Source organism: Crotalus tigris, unplaced genomic scaffold, assembly GCF_016545835.1.
Source record: "Crotalus tigris isolate CLP2741 ecotype Arizona unplaced genomic scaffold, ASM1654583v1 scf7180000024167.7108832, whole genome shotgun sequence".
NCBI lineage: Eukaryota > Metazoa > Chordata > Lepidosauria > Squamata > Viperidae > Crotalus > Crotalus tigris.
Genome location: NW_024100417.1, coordinates 296,878 through 313,633, shown reverse-complemented (window position 1 = coordinate 313,633; position 16,756 = coordinate 296,878). Strand labels below are relative to the sequence as shown.

Here is a 16,756-nt window from a genome sequence, read left to right as displayed (position 1 = left end):
AGTGGTTCTCAACCTGTGGGTCGGGACCCCATCTGGGGTCGAACAACCATTTCACGGGGGTCGCCAAACAACGCAGTCCGCCATTTTTTTCCCCTTTTCCTTAGCTGTGCTACTCCCTTTTATTCTATTGGTTTTGAAAGCCAAATAGACTCTCTTGAATTGTCCAGGCTGTCTCTGCCCTGCTGAGCCCGCCAAAAGTCCCATTCTGCAAACGGTGATGCACCAGTTGAGTAGTCCTTGACTTACAACCGGTTGAGTAGTCCTCGACTTACAACTGGTTGGGGGTCGCGGCATTAAAAAGGTTGAGAACCACTGTTCTAGTGAGAATTGCTATATTATTTAAGATAAATAGCCTGTGGTTGATGTTACAGTGGCCTGTTAAAATCTAAGTGCAAAGTGCCTGAATACTGTTGATTGTATTTGCAATGTAGGTGCTAAAAGAAAGGAGTATTTAGAGTACTTTAGGTTTAAGTACACTGAGGTAATATATCCTGGTCATTAAGAGCTCTCAAATATTAGCCTGAAAATTTAAGGTCTTGCTACTCTGAGGATCTATTTTGTTCACAACAATATTAGCTTTGGTGCAATTACCAAAAAAAGAGCTAATGAAAATAATATTGAGTGGACCTGGATAGGATTTGTTAAAAAAAATCATTGCCGCAGATTGAAACTAATTAATTTGGAGATAAAGTAGGGGGTCAAAAGTATTTGTGGAACTGAATTATACTTGAAAATTTTTAAAAAAACTTAATCCAGATAAAATGGACATATTCATGGAGAGAGAAGTGAACTTGATAGGGCTGCATACCCACAAAATGTGAGTTTGTACCTCCAGAATTCAGCACTCTTTTGGCATATTGAGATAGTGGGTTTAATGTGTATGTCTAAATGTCATGAAGACTGCCAGTATAAATGGCACGAAGACTGCCAGTATAAATTTGCTCTGTCCTATAGATCAGAGGTCCCCAACCTTTTGAGCACCAGGGACTGGTTCTGTGGAAAGATGGTTTTCCACAGACCGGAGGGTACATGGTTTTGTGTGCTGCCTGCATCCCGTGGATGGAGCTTTGCTTGTTTGTATGCACTGGTTGCTGGCATGCTGCGGCCCGGAGTTAGTCTACAGATCAGAGATTGGGGACCCCTGCTATAGATGGTCTCTTCTGCGCTGTGGGAATAAAGAAAGCAAAAGCTGCTGTTCTAATTGTTTACTGGAATGGGGCACTCAGAATGCAGCTATTGTTGTCTGCCTTGCCCCTCCCAACAACTGTGCACTCCCACCAGCCAGCCATGCAAGAAAAACCAGTCAGTTGCTATCCTTCACAAAGTGTGTGGGGCAGGCTATGTTAACACTCCATACTGCTTTGTGTTCTCGCTTGTTTTTTTTTTTTTTTTTTTACTTGTATTGACTGCACTTTGATGTTACAGTCTGATAGTTTGTGAGCTGCCCTAAGAGAACATTCCTTGAAAAGTGCCACACATTCATACAAGTATGCATATGCTCATATGTACACACACAAAGACACACAAAGACACACTATCCCAGAAGATATTGACATTTTGTAGTAGAACACATGCCATACATCTGAAGATTCTTGGTTCAGTCTGTAGTACTTCTACTTAAAAGAGTCAAATAATGTAAGACATGACATTTCTCTTTAAGATTCTGGACAAGTTGCTAGTGTTAGGCTTCATTATTAGCGTTTTAAAAGATGGCATTAATACTTTTAACATGGCAGTCTAGTCTTTTTTTTTAATCTTCAAGAGAGCAGTTTTTTTTATTTCTTAGCCAAGACCATGCCTTTTGCTATGCAAGAACTTGTCTTTTCAGCACTAAACAATAGAAAGTGTATTCTGAAAGTCCTTGAATACACTTGCAAGTTTAAGGAAGATATAAACTCAGCTGGGAAAGAGTAATGTAACCCATAATTTTACCCCTTGCCACATTTTCTATTATTCAAGTCTCACACCTATTCAATGTCTTTCTTTGCTTGATTCACTTGTTTTCTAATGTATCACATAAACTGAATATATGAATCATTTATTTCTGTGCCCTATAAAAAGAATTGACTCCCCTAATAAATGCTCTTTGCTTTGCCTGAATTGCTGCACTTGGTGACTCCTATTTTTAGGTGGACAGAGAAGCCCCTTTTCAAAAGTAAAATTATCTTTCTCAAATTCAGGGATCAAGTTCTTATCAGCATAATGCCAAACTCGGGGTGCCTGATCTTCATGGCAACAATGGTAGACAATAAACAGTAATATTTAATAAACATTAAATAGTTTATTGAGCTGCATTGTAGGTATCCTGTTATTTCCTACATAAGTTCATTATTCAAATGTTACTACATTACCAAGAGATTGATAATTTATGTCCAAGATACTGTACAGCTATTTATGTGGAAGCCTTCCTTATTATAGAATTTCTGGGTATTAGATTAAGATTTCTATAATCTCTCAACAGTATTGTTTTCAGGGAAATTGAGGTTATGAGAAACACTAACTAGACTAAGGAAGTGTAATGGGAGGGACAGACATCTGATCCAAGATGCTGAAATCCAGGAAGTCCCTATTCTTAGACCCACCCCTTAGAGAACTTCAGAAGTCCCAGAGGATTCTGAGCCGTTGGGTTTTCAGTTTGAAGGCTGGCTTCTAATCCACTGAGTGGAGCAACCATCTTGCCCCATAAGTGGCTCACAATGGAAACTCTTACAGCCTCCTCTGTTTCTAACAGGGCCTGGGTGCTTCAGTTCTTCCGAAACTTATTTGGAGGCAGCAGACATGTAACACAAGAAGGGGAGAAACCTATGACAGGTGTGAAAGAGAAAGATGACATCAAAAGTGAGCTCTTGGACTGTGCCCTGTCTGACACTGAAGTAGCTATCCCAAGCCAAGAGCCTTGCATTCCCAAGACGACTTCTAGTGAGATCTGCCCGGTGGTAATGAGTGGCCAAACTGAGGAGCTCCCCCTGATGAAGGAAGCAACTCTTGGAGACACTGCCCTTAAGGATGAGAACGAACTCTCTGCTTTATTTAACTCAACCAGGATGGACCTAGGAGACACAGACCCCTTTGCTGAATCTGTGCTAAGTAACAATGAAAGAGTTTCTGTTGCAGGAGAGAAGGACCATAATTCTAGTGACAGAGGAACACTAGAAAAGTAAGTATTGTACCACCAAAGTTGTGGCTACACAGCACAATGTGAATCAATATTTCTGACTGGAGTCATGTTAAGAAGACTACTTCTTTTCATGGTGTACAATCTGAGACTGGCTCTTTCCCATGTTATCAGGGACAAATAAAAGTGATTCTCTTTTTGGACTGACTGGCAGAATGCGAACAGAGAATTATATAATAATCCAACAAGGATTTCTATTAATTAGCTTTTAGTTGTATTACATTAGGAACTAATTAGAGGTCAAGATGTTCTTATGATTATATGGCTACGATTGGCTAAGACAATAGGTTTCCTTATTAACTTTCCTTTACATAGAATACCATACACTGAATTGATGGCATAAGGGACTTCAGCTAACTAAAGCTTATCACACGAAGTTCTGTACTACCCAGAAAGACATGCAGGGAAGGAAGAGCAGCGTTGGCAGCCTGCCAATGTTTCACAGTACCCACTTGTTATCATTTCGACTTGCTGCTAGGAGTGAAGGATGCATAATCAGAGAAAAATCCAGCAGAACTAGAATTAACACAGGGGGACACATGTAGGCTCTAAAATAGGATATAAATCTAATGAATACATGTTAATAACAACTTTGTTCGTGGGAGAGCTGCCCTTACTGAGAAATGTGGAGAAGTGAGTGTTGGCATTTATTAGAGTTCATGAGGCAACAATGCATAAATTTGCTTGTCTCTGAGCTGCTGCTCTTAGATGAGCTTTTTCAGAGAAAGGCCCACAGTCTTTTTCATCCTATGGTGCCTCAGTTCATGGAAGACTGGTAAAGCCCAAGAGCCTTTAGGGCAAAAACAGAGAATGTTTCTTTCACAGAGGAAAGGCCCTTGGAACACACTCCAAAGTATGTTACACTACTCTAAAGTGGTGGTGGTGGTGGGGGGGAATCCTAAGAATTTTTCTGAAATCATATGTGGCAATGTTAATTTGGCTTCCACAAACTAAATCTTTTGTGGGGCTTTTGTGTGAGAATTAGTAGTAATTAGGAATTAGTAGAATTAGTTATCCTATGAAGGTAGCTTTGAGTATTATAGTTTACATAAACAATGACACCAGGACTAATGCTTTATTTAAGCTTTTCTGAGTGAAGAGTTTTCCACACCCTATAATTATAATCATGGGGACTGAGTCACTGGGCTGATTAACAAAAAAGATTAATAGTGTAATTTATACAGTCAAACAAGGGGTATAGCTTCTGGATATGTGTGATCCCAGCAAATCCAATTCATTCTCCTTCTCTACTCCATGTAACACAGCTATCAATAGTGCTGGTTTTATTCACTCTGGCAATATATATGTCTATGTTTATGCAATATACCAAATAAAGGATTTGGGCATAGGTATTGAGGTGGGAATGATAGGTAAAGAATCAGTGCAGGGAACTTATTCTTCAGAAGAATGCTCATAAAAATCATGTTTTGGATTTAGGCATGAAATCACCCCAGTTATATATGCAGATGATGGAGTTTCAATGGCTGCTGGATCCATGGCAGATATTAAGGACTGTAATGTTGAAGATGAAATGGAGCATCTGCTGAAAGGTGAAAAATAAAGGCGGGTTCTTCTGATCTATTTTTCAAATAGCCATTGTTAATCCTATTGCTTGCATCTTCTTTGATAAATGAATACTGAAAGTTTAAAGTTGTATTTAAAGAAACCAGGAAACATGTTATACTATATTGTGCTAGAAGGGCCATTAGAATGAGTATAACAATGAACTATTGGGAGCACTACATTCCATTTGACTATTGGCTGGTTCTCTTAGGAAGAAGAGAATCCTATTCTTATATAATTTGAAGAAGGATATACTATATTTTCCTAGAATTGGAAAGAATCTTGTAGCACTTTTTCTCATTGATACATTTAATTAAAAAGTATATGTTTTTAGATCCTCACCAAAGTTTATGCCTTTTAATAAAATGTGTTAGTCGGAACAGGTGCTACCAACTTGTGATTTTTGGTTACTGTGGACCAACATGGCTGTTCTATAATGTCTATTTTACTTCCTAGATAATATTCCCAACCGGGGCCCTTTTTTCCCACTTCTTAATTGAATGGAGCTGGAGTGAAGGGAGAGGGTGAGGGAGTGGCAGGTGGGTTTGGTCAATTGTTGGAGAATAGAAAGACATTCCCACTTCAAGTGCAAATGTCCTGCTGCTCTGGGCAAGTGAGCTGTTTGTTACTTTAAATGGCTTCTGATTTTTTGCCTGTTTATTTTGCACCACACAAGTAAGTAGAGACAAATACCGTCTCTACTTTTTACTTTTGTGATCTGGGGTAAGCAAAAAGGCAGAACCCAGGAAAACATTGGCTGTTGAAAGCTGTTGTGATGTGATTTTTCTTTTCTGTAGAAGATGTACAAAAAGAACCTCCAAAATCGGAGCTTTCTCCCTGGAACAGACTCATTAATATGTACAAGCAGCGCCGGAGGCTTCCTGCTTCTAAAGTGGTAATTATAAGATAGTAAGAAGCTTTTAGAAAGGCCTTTTCTTTCTTTCTTTCTTTCTTTCTTTTTTTCTTCGCTTGTCTTTCTGCTGCTGTTGCAAGAGGCATGTTTTTTTATGTTAGCAATATAATTCCATTCAGGAAAGTAAGAAAGCCATAGCAAAAGCAAAACCATGGAGGCTTACACACATTACATGATTCCAAGAAAATCGTTTGAGAATGTAAGAGATGTATTCCATTAGATCAAAAAGGTAGAATTTTAGACTTGGAAAGTATTTTAGAGATCATCTGGTTTGACCGTTCTCAGTGCGGAGTTTTCTATTGGCTGAAACATGGAACTTGACATCCAGCCTCTGTTTGAAGACCTCCTTAAAGAAATAATATTTTTTCTTAGGTTCTCCAAGAAATATACAGATTTAAGGAGATGCTGATAGATCATCTTACCCTGTCATCACCACCTTTACTCAAAGTATTTTCCTGGAATCAGAAACACTATGTTGTTGTATTATTATTACTAGTAGTAGCAATTCTATTACTCCCACTAGAACTCATACTGTTAGTAGTTCTATTATTTCTACTCTGATGTGCAGTAAAAGGAAAGATCTTCAGGAAGAGCACAGTGAGGAGTATGAGTCTGTGTGTCTGTGCTCTTGAATGCAAAAATGTATGCATTTATTTTGGCATATGTATATGAATATGTTAGAATTTGACAGGGAAGACCCAGGTTCAAGTCCTCAGTCAACTACAGAGCTCACTGCATGATTTAAACTCAAGTGCTCTCTCTCTCTCTCTCTCTCAATGTTATATAGGTTGGTGGTTGGGGGGGGAATGAGGGAGCCCCTCTTCCCCGCTGCTTTGAGCTCTAGAGAAATGGCAGGATATAAATGCAGTAATAATCTAAACATTTTTGAAAGGGTACATTAGTCTTCTCCAGAATGTCTTTTGTTTAAGAAAGTCCATTGGGGGTGATCTGAGATTATATAAAAATTCATCCCAAAGAAAAAGCAGTTATAGTTGTAATACTTTTGTGCTTAGTTAGTAACATGGTAAAGCAGAATTCTTTGAGGTATTTAGATTCTTAAAATATAGAAAGGCTAAGCAAATGATGAAGGATTTGCATTCTATATTCCCAGCTCCATAGCTACTGCTATGCTTCAGCTCTCATTCTTTCTACAAATTGCTCAAAGAAAAAAAATGATCACCTCAAAACTCTATGAGGTGTGTGAGACATTTTTAATGAAAAAAATAACATAATGGAATCATCCAGAAATTTAACCTTCAGGGATTTGTTTTCTGATGGAAACCTTTATAGTTGTGGTTTTTTGACAAAGAGGGTGGCACTCAATACTTTGGAAAGAGCAAATCTTCTTTTAACATGCATTTGCAATACATTCACAGCTGAATCATACCTTCAAACATTCCCTAATTGTCCTACAAAGCTGAATGAGATGAAATGGTTTTTGCCATAGTTAAGAGTACCTGTTTCTGTCAGCAAAAAATATAGATCTGTAGTAGAAAGGCAGACGTACTGGTTTTTAAAAGTCTGTCAAGCTGCATGATATATCCAAGGCGGGAAAAGTATTCTCCTAAACATCTATTTCTAACTAAACGCTGCTGGTAAAGTCACTGTTTAAGTTTTAGTTTTGTCTTCAGGGTTTTTTTTTTTTTTTGCATTGATTCTTCACTTTCTTTACTTTTTAGAAGTTTCCCATTAAGTCTTTGTGTGGTTGATTAGATATAACCTGATTTACAAGCTATTAGCGTGCAACACTATCAGCGTGCAACACAGTGGGAAAAACAAAAAGGCCATAATGAAAAACATCATGGCTGCCATGTTTTGTAGCGTAACCATTTTGTAATGTTTCGGGCTGATACAATTTTGGAACACTATGAGAAAAACAAAATAGTCAACTTTAGGAGGGTGCCCATGCTATTTTTGACAGAGCTTTTGCATTGCTTTGCATTCATAAGGTGACCAACTTTTTTACAATGAAAAGGAGGACACAAATAAATTGAAGAAAAAATATCGTAAATAAAAGAAACATTTTATTCATTGCAACAATAATACAGAATACACTATAATATGATAAATGCATAATAAAAAACATTGGTAACAATAACATTTTATATTGTAATTATGCTTACATGATGTGCCCCGCCCGCAGCCATTCCGCCAGCACTGCTGCCCCGCCGTGTAGAGCAGGCCCCACGGCTCCCAAAGCACCAGTTGTGCTAGCTCCAGCTCTGCCCTGGGGGACAGCCTGCCATTGACACACTCTGCCTGCAGCCGCCCCGCCAGCACCACCACCCACCCTGCGCAGCCCCATGTAGAGCAGGCCCCACGGCTCCCATAGCATGGGGCAGCCGGCCACTGCTGCCCCTCACACTCCCACCCACAGCAGCCCCACAGCCCCTGCCTCACACCCCCCCTCACACCCCCACCCCCACGCGCCGCGCCCGCAGCCATTGCCCTAGCAGGGTTGAAGATCAAGAAAAAGTTACCGTGGTGTCGTTGCTCCAGTCTCCTCCAGGTATCTTTGGGACTAACTAGGAGATGGTGTAGTTGGGTAGCAGGGAGGGGTGCAAAGTTACTGCAAATTCGCCTTTGCTGCAGACAACTTACATGTGCAAAGTTTGCCGACCAGGTGTTTTGGCGCGCTCAGCAGCAATTCCTATTGGCTTTCGAAAGCCAATAGGGGGAGTAGCACAGCTCATGCAAAAGTAGAAAAAAAACCATCAATAAAGGTGCCGGAATGCCGTTCTGAGCATTCTATGAGGGAAAAAAAAGCCCTGCAGATTAGTCTTCAAATTTCAAAAAGGAGGACATATAGGAGGACACTTTTTGAGGGAGGACAGAATATCTTGTGGGACATAATAATTCTGCTGTAAATTTGAATGTTCTGCTAGGTTTATAGCCTCTGTTGTTGATTTTGATATAAATTTACATAAAGTACACCTGAAAGCTCTATTTTTGCTCTGTGAAAGAAAAGCAGTAAATGTGGGTTGTTAAAGGAGCTCTAAAAGATTGTAAGCTACTTGAAAGGGACCCTACTGCAACACCTACTTGTACCATCAAATGATCCAGTAGTAGAACTATTCTGTTGGTAAATCAGTAGACATTCTCAAAATCACTGCAGTTGTTAAGTTAGTAACACTGTTAACTGAATCTGGCTTCCCTGTTGACTTTGCTTGTCAGAAAGTTGCAAAATATGATCACATGTTCATGGTACACTGCAACCATCATAAATTCATGCCAGGTTCAAGCATATGAATTTTGATCACCTGATCACGGGATGCTGCAATGGTCATATGTATAAGTCACTCTTTTCAGTGCCGTTGTAACTTTGAATGGCTACTGAATGAATGATTGTAAGTTGAGAACTACCTATGCCAGCTTGGACCTGGTACAAAGCTATCCTTTCCATTGCCTTCAATATGAAGAAAAGATATTTAAAATGCCTTCTGTTTCATTGAGAACACTTATGGCAAACTATCATCTCAGTGCCATGTTAAGCACATTTAGTTTTAGTTGTTTATCTATTTATTGGCTTTATTTCTTCAATTTATATGACCACCCACCAGGCAAATAACTCTTATTTACAGATTCCACTCTGCCTACCCATCCAGGTAAGTCTGCAAGGCGCTTAAGGGGCATGATTTTCACATAATGCATGTACATGTAATATGTATGCTCTTAGGTCTTTTTGATAATATGATTTCTGGTAACATCAAATAACAAAATGTAGTGCAGTCATATAATCCTATATAAAACCAAACACTGAAAATTATATGAAATGAAAAATGGATTCTTAGGTAGTTATGAATATTAATTGAATATAATTAAACATTTTTTATTAATAGAAAATAACTTGCACCATATAGAGCCAAAAACATTAGTTTATTGATTTAGTTACCGGTAACATAGTGAGCAATTTCAAATAATTCCTTATCTGGGTTTTGCCTGTACTGTTTTGTAGTCCAATATTCAGGCTATTCCAACACAGCCAGTAACTGAAGACGAAGCCACACTGGATCTTATGATATATGGAATTGCAAATCCCAATGCTGCAACATCAAGTTCCCCTAAGGCTTTTTGCATCCTAGAGTAAGTATATTTTGAGGGGTACCTCTCATTCTTTTGAGACTTGGAGAGGTGGACAGGCCCTGAAAGTCAAACCATTTGCAATGTTACACCCCTTAAGCTAAAATACAGAATGTAATAATAAGGATATATAAACAAAAGTTATGCATCGTGATCATTATAGATAATGAGAATCTAATGATTCTGAAAGGAACCATGTTAAGAAAGGTGACCCTGACAAACAATTTAGAGATTCCAGTTAGAGTGGTATAAAAATCTGACAGATCTGTGGGGGTAGATTTAGGAAAAAGAAGGACAAAGGTTGCATTTTCTTTCTCACTGTTTTCCTGTTGTACTATATACAGTATATAAAGAGTTTAAACTAAGAACTGAATGACAGATACAAATCTTTGTTTTTAATTACTATACTGTGCAGAGAAAAAGATCTTTAACACCATGTATCCATGTCCTTTTCTCCACCCTTAATCCTTACCTCTATTATAACTGTTCGGGGTCAAAAAACACACTTCTGTTTCATCATCTGTGGTGCACAGTGTTTAGAATGCAGTATTGCAGGCTAACTCTGCCCACTGACAGGAGTTTGATCCTGACTGGATCAAGGTTGACTCAGCTTCCATCCTTCCAAGGATGGTAAAATGAGGACTCAGATTGTTGGGGGCAATATGCTGGCATTGTAAGCTGCTCAGGGAGTGCTGTGAAGCACTATAGAGCGGTATATAAGTCTAAGTGCTATTGCGATTGCTATCATCTCTCTGTCTCCTTCACTGGGCACCCAACATCTTGGAGGCCACTGATTAAGCTTAGCAATTTATTTTATTTTCAATTCGCAGAGTAGTATATTTCAAAGTCTATGCTCTTTTCGGAGAAATTGGTATCTCAGTTTACTAGTAGTTTAATAGGAAAGGAGCTGAAGGCAGTGTGAACGTTTCTAAACAAATTCAGCCAGCACAGCTACTTCAGTATCTATTGGATAAAAGTAATTGAATAAAGTCAATATCATTTGTTAGGCAAAAGCAAAAACAATGTTAATTCTATGAATAATCGGCATTTTAATTACATAAATATTAGGTGCAGTAGAAATTGGAAGAGGCAGATTTGTTTCTCTGCCTGACATGATTCTGATAAGTATGTCCTGTCGGAAGCCATACTTGTATTTCTAAGATATTTTTTTAGAAATTTATAATGTGTGTGTGTGTGTGTGTGTGTGTGTGTGTGTGTGAAGAGAGAGGGAGAGGGAGAGAGAGGAGAGAGAGAGAGAGAGAGAGAGAGAGAGAGAGAGAGAGAGAGAGAGAATAAAAGAGTGACAACTTGATAGACCTATTCCCCAAAGAGAGCTTTTAAACTTTTCACTAAGTGGATTGAAGATAAAAAGCATGTTTAAATTTGGAGCACAGGTAGCATCTGGGGATAATACTAGGTATGACCACTTGGTGTCAGTGTCGAATTTAAAATAATTTTATTGAAGTTTTATTTTCAATAATACTAATCACAAACGTTAGTAAATGGAGCAAAATAATCATAACACTGTAATAATCTTTAAAGGGCAGGGGAAAGATGGAAAGACAATTGTTTTAAAAAAAAGTGTGAGGCAGAAACAAATGGTCTGGAATATTATGTTTCACGTAAAACAACTTTGAAAATCCTTGCTTGAAAATTTTCTTCATCCTTGGGATTGGAAATCTCCCAGAATTTAAATATTGACAAACAACACATTTCAAAAATCTATTCCTACAAATTAAGTATGGATGTATCTTCTCTATGTTACATGATAATTATTTAGCCAAATACAATGGATATGGTCAAGAACAGTTTGGTCAAACTCCGGGAGACGGGAGGACAGGGGAGCCTGGCAGGCCAGGGTCCATGGAGTGGCATAGAGTTGGACACGACTTAGTGACTGAACAACAAACAATACGGGGATTGATCCAACGTCATGTTCACATCTTCGGATTGTTTTATATCTACATATATATTTATACAATATTGATAACATGTCAGCTGCCAATGTGATAATAATAGAAAACCAAACCATATCAGTTAATTGTCAAAGCAAGAATATTCAATATTAGTCGGAACCATGACATTAATATTCTAACTCCTGAGTCTCCTTTTCAGAAATTAGGGGAACATAAGCAACCTTTATTAAACATTCTCAGGACCATGGTGCAAAAATTGTGCTGCATTATCCTAATGTTAAGATTATAGGAAACTTACTTCATGGTGTTTAAATTGATCCTTATCTGGTTAATTGTCCAAACCTAGTGTGCATACATCCCTTTATTCCCTATTTGCTTAGATTCCACCTGCAGCTGCATAGTTTCTCCTTGGTGTGATAGATTAGAAATACAGCCACTGAAACACGGAAACAAATAATGTGAGATGTGATGAGCTATCTTAAGCTCTCAATACTCTTCTGTTTTAGTGATTTTTATGTGGGCATTGAGGACCTGGTAATAAGGTACAATATGGGAAAATCTGTATAGAACTCTGATTGTTGACCTTTAGGAAGCAGTTCGATAGATTCTTCCAAAAGTTTAATGTTTTTTCAGCTGGTTTAAAATGACATAGTTTTATGCTAAGTCTATAGGACAGAAGTCTTGAAAGCAGAAAATGACATTTGTTCAAAACAAGTCAAACAGTTGCTTTGAGGTAAGATGGGTGGCAAATAAATGTAATAAATAATAATTTTGTAGAAGCTGTTTGCGGCATTTAGATTTAGGGACAAAATTGAAAGTGGATTGAAAGTGCTGTGGAACTCACAGTAATCCTAAGAAAGAACCTTCTATTTCCAATTTTTTTAAAAAACAAGAATTTGCTAGGTTGTGGCAATTCTAAATTTGCTTCTAATATGTCTAATATTCCTTCTTTTTGTCTTTCCTTGCTTCATTTCCAATCAAGGCTGCCTGAAAATGAAATCAGGGAAATGGCTGGTGACTGTGAGATAGCATGTCAAGATACAGGATCAAATGGTAGTGGTAGCCCGGAGCATTTTCAGGTGCAGTACTACAGTCAAGTGCTGTAGATTTTTATTTGAGAAACCAACAAAATAGCTGCAATATTCCACACATTGGTGTGCTCATCTTTTCCCCAGAGAACATCTGAGCTTTGGAATCAAGAGCTATCAAGATCTCATTGGTTGCACACAACATCCTGCCTAATGTGAGATGCTGAAAACTAATTTAAATAGAAACACATCATATGTCTGCATATGGGTTGCAGACACATACTGATTCAGCAATTCTAAAATTAGAATTGTGTGATATTCTCTAACTGAATTTCCTTCCTCTTTTCCCTGTATTTTGAGCTATCATTTGAAACTGATGAGAAAACGGAATTAACATTTCATCTTAATGAAAATCTACCTTTGGAGACACTGGCCCTATTCATACATCATGCTAAGCCAAAAACAAACTAGCCCTATTAAAATTAGCACAATACAATAAAAAAATTCACCATGGTTTAGTATAATGCAGAGAAAAATCCATTGACTTGTTCAACAAAGCATGTTCTCATATATCCTGGCTGAGTGTCTTGTGAGAAGACAGCTTTATTTCCAATCCAGACTCCATATCTTGGTTACGGTATGATTTTTTCCACCTTTTTATCTGATAAGCTCAGAATGAGATTATGTCTTTTAGAATATTACTTATGCACATATGACTGTTAAGTTCCTAATCAATTCTCCAGTATTTCTTGAGAGCACCAGTTGTCTTCTGGTTTTGACTAAATAAAAAGTCCAAATATCTACAGTGAACAAAGGGCAGCAGAAAACACAAAGACAGCAACTGCCTCTTCCATATGCAGGAAAAAAAATGTTTGGAATGTAATAGCGTACAATAATGCCTGCTGCTCAGCATGTGTATGTATTTATAATTTACCATCCTATACAAGCACATCCTTGTTATTATTCTTTTTCTTTTTTCTTTTCTTTTATCCCATTTTCTGTTTTTCTCTTTTCAAAGGATAATTGTTCAAGAATAGTGGTGCATTTTATGTCTTGCTCAAGAACAATCTAACCGTGAAGCTCTATGAGGTTTTTGCCTGAAATTAAAGGATTAGAAGGGCTGGAACAAAGAGCATAAATGAATTCTTACATTTGGAGTCTATTGGAATTGTGGAGGAGGATAAATTTAAACAAACAAACAACCATAATCCAGATTGGAAACAAACTCCATTTCTTGATCGTCATAAAAGACAGCTGCCTTTTGAAATCCTTCAAAATGCAATGGGTGGAGGAGGCAGTTAGCTAGAGCCAGTGAAGGCAATGAGGCCTGTTCATGAGGCATTCTTTGCTTGTGTCACCCAGGTGGCAGTATAGCCTGGGCCAGCTGCAGCTCTGTAGGGTGCAGGGTGTTCTCTTTAAATGCTATTATTTAGTAATAGCACTAGAAATTGGAGACTGAGCAAGCAACATTTTGTGTCATATAGTTGTCAGAATCATAGATTCTGCATCTCCTTAAAGTATAATGCTTTGATTATGAGATAAGCTAATTTTTACCTGACTAGTATACTCTCTAGATTTGGGTCTGTAGCTTCTAAAATTCCCAGCCACAATGGTCAGTGTCTGGAATTGTAGATCAGTATACCCTACGACCACTAAATTGGAGAAAATTATGAAAATCTTAGATAAACAACCAGTAGCTAACTGGTAGGAAACTTTAAACTTGCTTTTAAACTGTAGAATTTTTTTTCCAGCATTGGATGATGGGATGTGATGGCCCTCATTTAAATTAAGATGCTTAAAGCAAGGCATATTGGGCACACTGTGGAATATCAAAATGTTGGCTTTTAGTCGCCCAGCACTGTCTTTTCACATGATACCAAGCCAGGATATTTAAGAACATGTTTTGTTGAACAAATCAGTTGGATTGCTCCTAGAATTTTCTGCTAGAAGTACTATTGCAAAGGTTCATTCACATAAGAGAAGGAGCATTTAGAAGCCCCAGCTCAAAACAATAGCTGGCCTTATTCTTGGCAAGGCCCTACAGCAGGGTTCCCAACCCCCGGTCCATGGACTGGTACTGGACTGCTGCATGCCAGTAATTAGTCCACACAAATAAGCAAAGCCCCATTCACAGGATGCAGGCAGCACTCTCCAGTCTGTGGAAAAACTCTCCACAGAACCGGTCCCTGATGCCCCAAAGGTTGGGACCTCTGCTCTGCAGTACCTCTTAGCCTTAACTGTTTCTCAACTGTTTCTCAAGAGGGGTTAGACACCAAGGAGAAAATTGTAACAAATATTAGAATGAGACAACAGAAAGTTGATTACTTCTGTAACTTTTTCCTGTCTTCTCTTATTATTTTTAGAGCATGTTGTGAAATGACACTGCTGGATTCAACTTGAGTCTGACAGCTTTACCCGTCTCAACTTTACACAGGGAAGATCTATTAGAAAAAAAGTATTTTCTATCCACCAGGACATTTCAAATTTTTGTGTATTTTTCTTTCTTTACTTCGTGGAACAAATAGCTGCTCATTATCTATGTTCTCTTATTTTCTGTGGAATAAGTCTTGTTAAAATTAGCAGATGTATTTCAGCATATGTTTCAGACAGATAAATTGTTCTATTGCTTCTCTTTCTTTCTCCTCCTAGAATACAGTTTTACAATGAATTTATATTTCTGTGTTGAGCATTTATCCTGACATTGTGACACTTAGCTCATTCACAAGGCACATGATGCACTTCCCCAACTGTCTATTTTCCTGTCAATATTCTGAGCTTTGGTTGGGGTTTTTCTTTTGCCTGTGTTTATAGCAGTTATATGGAATAATCACTATTTCTAAACATTACTAAGTAAAATGTTTTACACTGGGTATTATGATTCATCCTATAAAGAGTGGTTTTAAAGTCCAGCTGTATGGAATCGGTAGAGAAGCAAAATGACCTGGCAGTTATACCTTATTGGAACATCGTAAGGAGTATGGTGCTGATAGCGGGGGGGGGGGGGATAAAAAGGGACACTAAGCAATCCTTTTACCTGGTGTATCATGGCTTGAAAAGTTCAGTTTGATAGGAAACAGTACACCATAGTCTTAGTTATTTGGAGGAGAAAGAACTAATGGGCAGGAAATTACTATTTTTTTTTAAAGCTACAGTATTCCCTGTTAACAGGAATGAAATCTGAGTCTGTGCATAGCAGCCAGGTTTTTTAATCTGTTAAATATAGTTTTTGCATAAATGTCTCTGCTCACAAATAAATTGAAACAAACTTGGCAGAACCTTGCAGCGTTTTATACTGACAAAATACAAATCTCATATTTTATGCACTTACATTGCTAGAAATTGGCAAGTGCCTTAAAGTCACACATTAAACACAATGGATACTCCATTGTATTTAGTAGAAATGTCTCCTGAATAGCTATTGTGCTTTGATAAAATATCCTCACTGAAATAACACACACAGGAAATGGGTTTCAGTGGACATTTTATCACAGCTGAGGAGACATTTGTCACAAAGATTCATCACAAAGGGCAAATTGTTATAACTCTTCCTCTGAAAAACATGGCTGAAGAAGATGTAGTATGGTTTCCTATTTTTTAAAGCATTGTCCACTTGGATCAGAGGAAAAATACCCTACCGTGTCCTTAAAGATATTACTCCAATTCCTTTCTTCTTCCTATTTCTTATAAATTAAGGAAGGCATATACTGCTTGATGCGGAGACATAGATTCGTTCATACAGAAATTAAAAACCATGTACCATTTCAATTTTTGAATTTCAACTTCAAAATTTTCATTACAATCTTTATTTTTAAAGGTAAATTTCAAACACTGAACAAGTCTACAACTCTAAGCATTGTACAGTTTCTTGTTGGTTCTTTCCTGTATGAAGTGCCTCAAGGTGTTTTTCAGTATCAGTAATAGTTATTAGAAAACAATATTGAAATAAATAATTGAAAACAAAATTGAAATAATATATTGGAAGAATATTGGAAGATAGAAAATTTTGACCTCAGGTTTTAAATATTCCACAAATATATATTAACATGTACAGGGAAGAATTTATTTTTTCTGTTAGTATTAA

The 16,756-nt window shown here is 37.7% G+C and overlaps 1 protein-coding gene across 8 annotated transcripts in view; it reads left to right on the top strand.

Annotated features, from left to right (window-relative positions):
* Positions 1 to 15,545, top strand: part of LOC120298930 — a 72,526-nt gene extending 56,981 nt beyond the window's left edge. For 4 of the 8 annotated variants that reach the window (XM_039323161.1, XM_039323156.1, XM_039323160.1 and 1 more), the window contains 7 exons: positions 2,732 to 3,157; positions 4,613 to 4,725; positions 5,536 to 5,633; positions 9,233 to 9,256; positions 9,607 to 9,734; positions 12,630 to 12,726; positions 15,039 to 15,545. In XM_039323161.1, the coding sequence (XP_039179095.1) occupies positions 2,805 to 3,157; positions 4,613 to 4,725; positions 5,536 to 5,633; positions 9,233 to 9,256; positions 9,607 to 9,734; positions 12,630 to 12,726; positions 15,039 to 15,050 (825 nt within the window). In that variant the 5' untranslated portion in view covers positions 2,732 to 2,804 and the 3' untranslated portion in view covers positions 15,051 to 15,545. Of the gene's footprint in view, positions 1 to 2,613; positions 3,158 to 4,612; positions 4,726 to 5,535; positions 5,634 to 9,232; positions 9,257 to 9,606; positions 9,735 to 12,629; positions 12,727 to 15,038 lie in introns of those variants that run through there. The other 4 variants (XM_039323157.1, XM_039323154.1, XM_039323159.1 and 1 more) reach the window with 4 other exon arrangements.
* Positions 15,546 to 16,756: the final 1,211 nt, after the last annotated feature.